Source organism: Acyrthosiphon pisum, chromosome A2 (genome assembly GCF_005508785.2).
Source record: "Acyrthosiphon pisum isolate AL4f chromosome A2, pea_aphid_22Mar2018_4r6ur, whole genome shotgun sequence".
NCBI classification, from domain to species: Eukaryota; Metazoa; Arthropoda; class Insecta; order Hemiptera; family Aphididae; genus Acyrthosiphon; species Acyrthosiphon pisum.
The window spans coordinates 92,828,998-92,832,209 of record NC_042495.1 but is presented as its reverse complement, the minus strand read 5'-3'; the positions used below and the strand labels follow the sequence as shown (position 1 = coordinate 92,832,209).

The following is a 3,212-nucleotide window of genomic DNA, read 5'->3' as shown; positions in this document are numbered from 1 at the left end:
GTCCTCTTTAATAATTAATTAGCTTATTTAAAATGTTGAGTTATTATAACGATATTAATGAAAAATTTTAAATAATTGTTTATAAATTAACAGTGTAAAAGATTGTTTTTTTTTTTTTACTTTAAATATTTTATTGAGATTTCGCTTTTATTTTTTCATAGTAAAATGTAAATAATTATTATAAGCCGAAAGTAAGAATATATATTTTAATTGTTATGTCCTTTATAAAGATGTATTGTTGACTCAAGGAATGAATGAGATACAACTATTTTATAAAATATTTTTCAGGTTTCAGATCAAGTAATTATTCAACATCAACTATACCATCATGTATGCCAACTTTTATAAAAAATCAGACAAATATAACACACTTACCATTTGAATCCACAAGTGTTCAGTACTCTTCGAAACACAATGGATTATATTTATTTGTGAGTCGTTTACTGAGACCGCTTTGGAACATTAAAGCTGTTAATATGGAAACCACTGATGGGAAAACTTATGTAATATATACATATATAATGTTAAATTAGTTTTATTAATAAATAAAAATTAAATTCATAACTGTTAAATTTTTGTTTTTAGATTGTCAACACTGTGTCTCCAGACGATTGTTCATTTGTTGCAAGCCATTTGCAAACTTTGCACTCTTTCATGAACAATTATTCAAAAATGTTGGCAAACTATACCAGAATACCATTTGATGCGTCTAAACGAACAGCTGCACAGGACGCACATCAATCTGAATCAAAATCTATAGAATGTTTGAAACAATTAGTTGTTCGTAGTGCTGAAGTGTTTAATTTGTGGAAATTACTCAGTGAACATCAATTTTTTATTATAGCGAAGGAATTACTCGATGTAAGTAAAATTAGAAAAGTTACTTCGTTTTTGTTACTTTAGATTTCGACTAGAACTATAAATGTATTGTTTTTACAATGATATGTGTTTTTTTTTTTTTATGACATCATATATTGTAAGAGTTAAAATTGTAAAAATGCTTTGATCTTAAATTTCTCTTTTTAATTTCTGGTAATAAAGTGGATCTAGTTGCCAGTTGGTAATTTGGGTGGTCAAAAGTAAACAACTCCTAGTACTTCTTAATAATTGGGATAAATGGAAAAATAATAATAATCACGGAAAACCAGTTTTAAAAAAATCAATTTTGTTATTTTATCCTACCTCATCCAAAAAGAAATAACTGTAGTTACTAGATACCTACTTGAAATTTTCACCTAATTTTTTATTGTTTTGAGCTATTTATAGATAACTGAAATTTTTATGATTTATTTTCTTCTTCTTTTTTTCTATGTCAATAAAAAATATGATTAGAAATTTAATACAAGATTTCACTTTAGTTGTTTGTATAGATATTTTATAATATTGAAAATACATAGGCACAATGTTTTTTTAATGAAGGGTTTAATTTCAAATGTTGATAAAATTTGTCACACCTTTTGTGCTACGGTAAATCGGTATTTATACAAAAGTTAATAACAATAATATATCCTATTATAACAATTATTAATTAATAATATAATAAATGCAATATTTTTTTTCATAAATTAATTCAACCTTCTACAATACTACCTAATAGTAAAATTAATTATCATAATACCAATTTAAATATATAATAAAATATACCTACTAGGCTATATATCAGCTGACAGATTGTTTTTGTTTGTAATCATTTTTTGTATGTTCAAATTATCCCATCCGTAATAGATCTAATTTAGAGTTATAATATAAATTGTTGTATTGGTTTTAGCAAGAACAACGTGTATTGGAAAATGTTACTTTTAAAGAATTGATCCTTGTACACCAAGAACTGTGTCAAACTTTGGTTCAAAAACTATTAGACACGTGAGTATACACATGACCGAATTAAAAATTTTTGTGGCAGGTATTTTTTCCAATTATTGGCTACCATACTGCTGATAAATTATTTTCTTCTGATATAAAAAAATATTTTTGGTTCATTCTGTGATTTATAATAATATCAAATATATTTTTGATAATACAGGTAATTGTATGTACTTTTAAGAAACTTGTGCCAAGGTGCCCTTCTGCACACTTTTAAATCATCCCTGATTATAGAGTTAATTATTTTTCATAATTAATAATAATATTAAATGCATATTATTGTCTGGTTTTAAAAATAATTAGATCTGTTTAATAAGCAGATATTTTTTGTTTTATATTTTTAGATATTTAAATGAAAGTTCATCTGTAGAATCAATTAGTACAAAATTACGACAAGTCTGCCCGTCCATATACCATTCTGAAGACGCTGCTTGTGCAAAAGTATATATTTAAAATTTAAATATCTTTATTCAGTATAGACTTGCCTAAAAAAACAAATTATTAATTTTATATATTGTGTGTTAAGAGGATATCTCACCCACATGAATTGTCTCCATCCTACTAACCTAATAACAGTGAATGTGGATATGAGGTGCTGTTCAATAACACAGTAGAACATAAAAAATATATTTTTAATTAAGATACATACTTTTATGTAAATTTTAATTGTAACTATTTAAAAAAATAAATTATCGTATCCATTTCATTTTTTAGGCTTCAGAAATGATTAAATTAGCTCAATCTACAGTCAATGAGGATGAGCGTAAACGAATCCTATACCAATCTCTTATGGTAATTATTAAATAAATAAATTTTTTTACTATCATACATTTTTTTTTATTTGTTACTGATTTGGTTAAATTAGGTGTTGAAAGAAGTGGCACCAAAGTTTAATTTAACTTCAGTGTGTTTACAATACACAAATTGTGCGTATATGGAAGGTGTATATCAGATGTGTACAGAGTGTGCTAAAAAAATTGATCCTAAGAATTTAGGAGGTCATTATTTTGTCAACAATATGGTATTGGATAGAGATGGACCAGGTTATGGTGCCTACATGCTCAGGTAATATAAACTTTCCTTATTTATACTTAAATTACTTTTGATTGAAGTTCAATTATTTTCAAAATCATGTTGATTTATATTTCTTATGAATTCAGATTAGATATTTACAAAGAAATAAGTGCAAGTTTAGATTACTTATACTCAATCATGGTGAAAAATTCATCTGTATTTATACCAACTCGACCAAATTTGATACCTGGAATTCTAGAAAATTCTGCACTAACTTCTGAACAATCTTCTAATTTGGTATTGATTTAAATTATTTATACATTTTTAAATAAGCT

General features: G+C 25.3%; 2 protein-coding genes across 2 annotated transcripts in view; both read left to right on the top strand.

Annotated features, from left to right (window-relative positions):
* The window catches only part of LOC100163633 (nuclear pore complex protein Nup155), an 8,973-nt gene extending 5,767 nt beyond the window's left edge, over positions 1-3,206 (top strand). The window contains exons 12-18 of the mRNA XM_001950095.4: positions 289-503; positions 586-861; positions 1,769-1,863; positions 2,208-2,304; positions 2,578-2,655; positions 2,729-2,928; positions 3,024-3,206. Of these exons, the coding sequence (XP_001950130.3) occupies positions 289-503; positions 586-861; positions 1,769-1,863; positions 2,208-2,304; positions 2,578-2,655; positions 2,729-2,928; positions 3,024-3,186 (1,124 nt within the window). The 3' untranslated portion in view covers positions 3,187-3,206. The remainder of the gene's footprint in view (positions 1-288; positions 504-585; positions 862-1,768; positions 1,864-2,207; positions 2,305-2,577; positions 2,656-2,728; positions 2,929-3,023) is intronic.
* LOC100169648 (ero1-like protein) overlaps positions 1-3,212 on the top strand; it is a 44,485-nt gene that overhangs the window by 16,797 nt on the left and 24,476 nt on the right. The window lies entirely within an intron of this gene.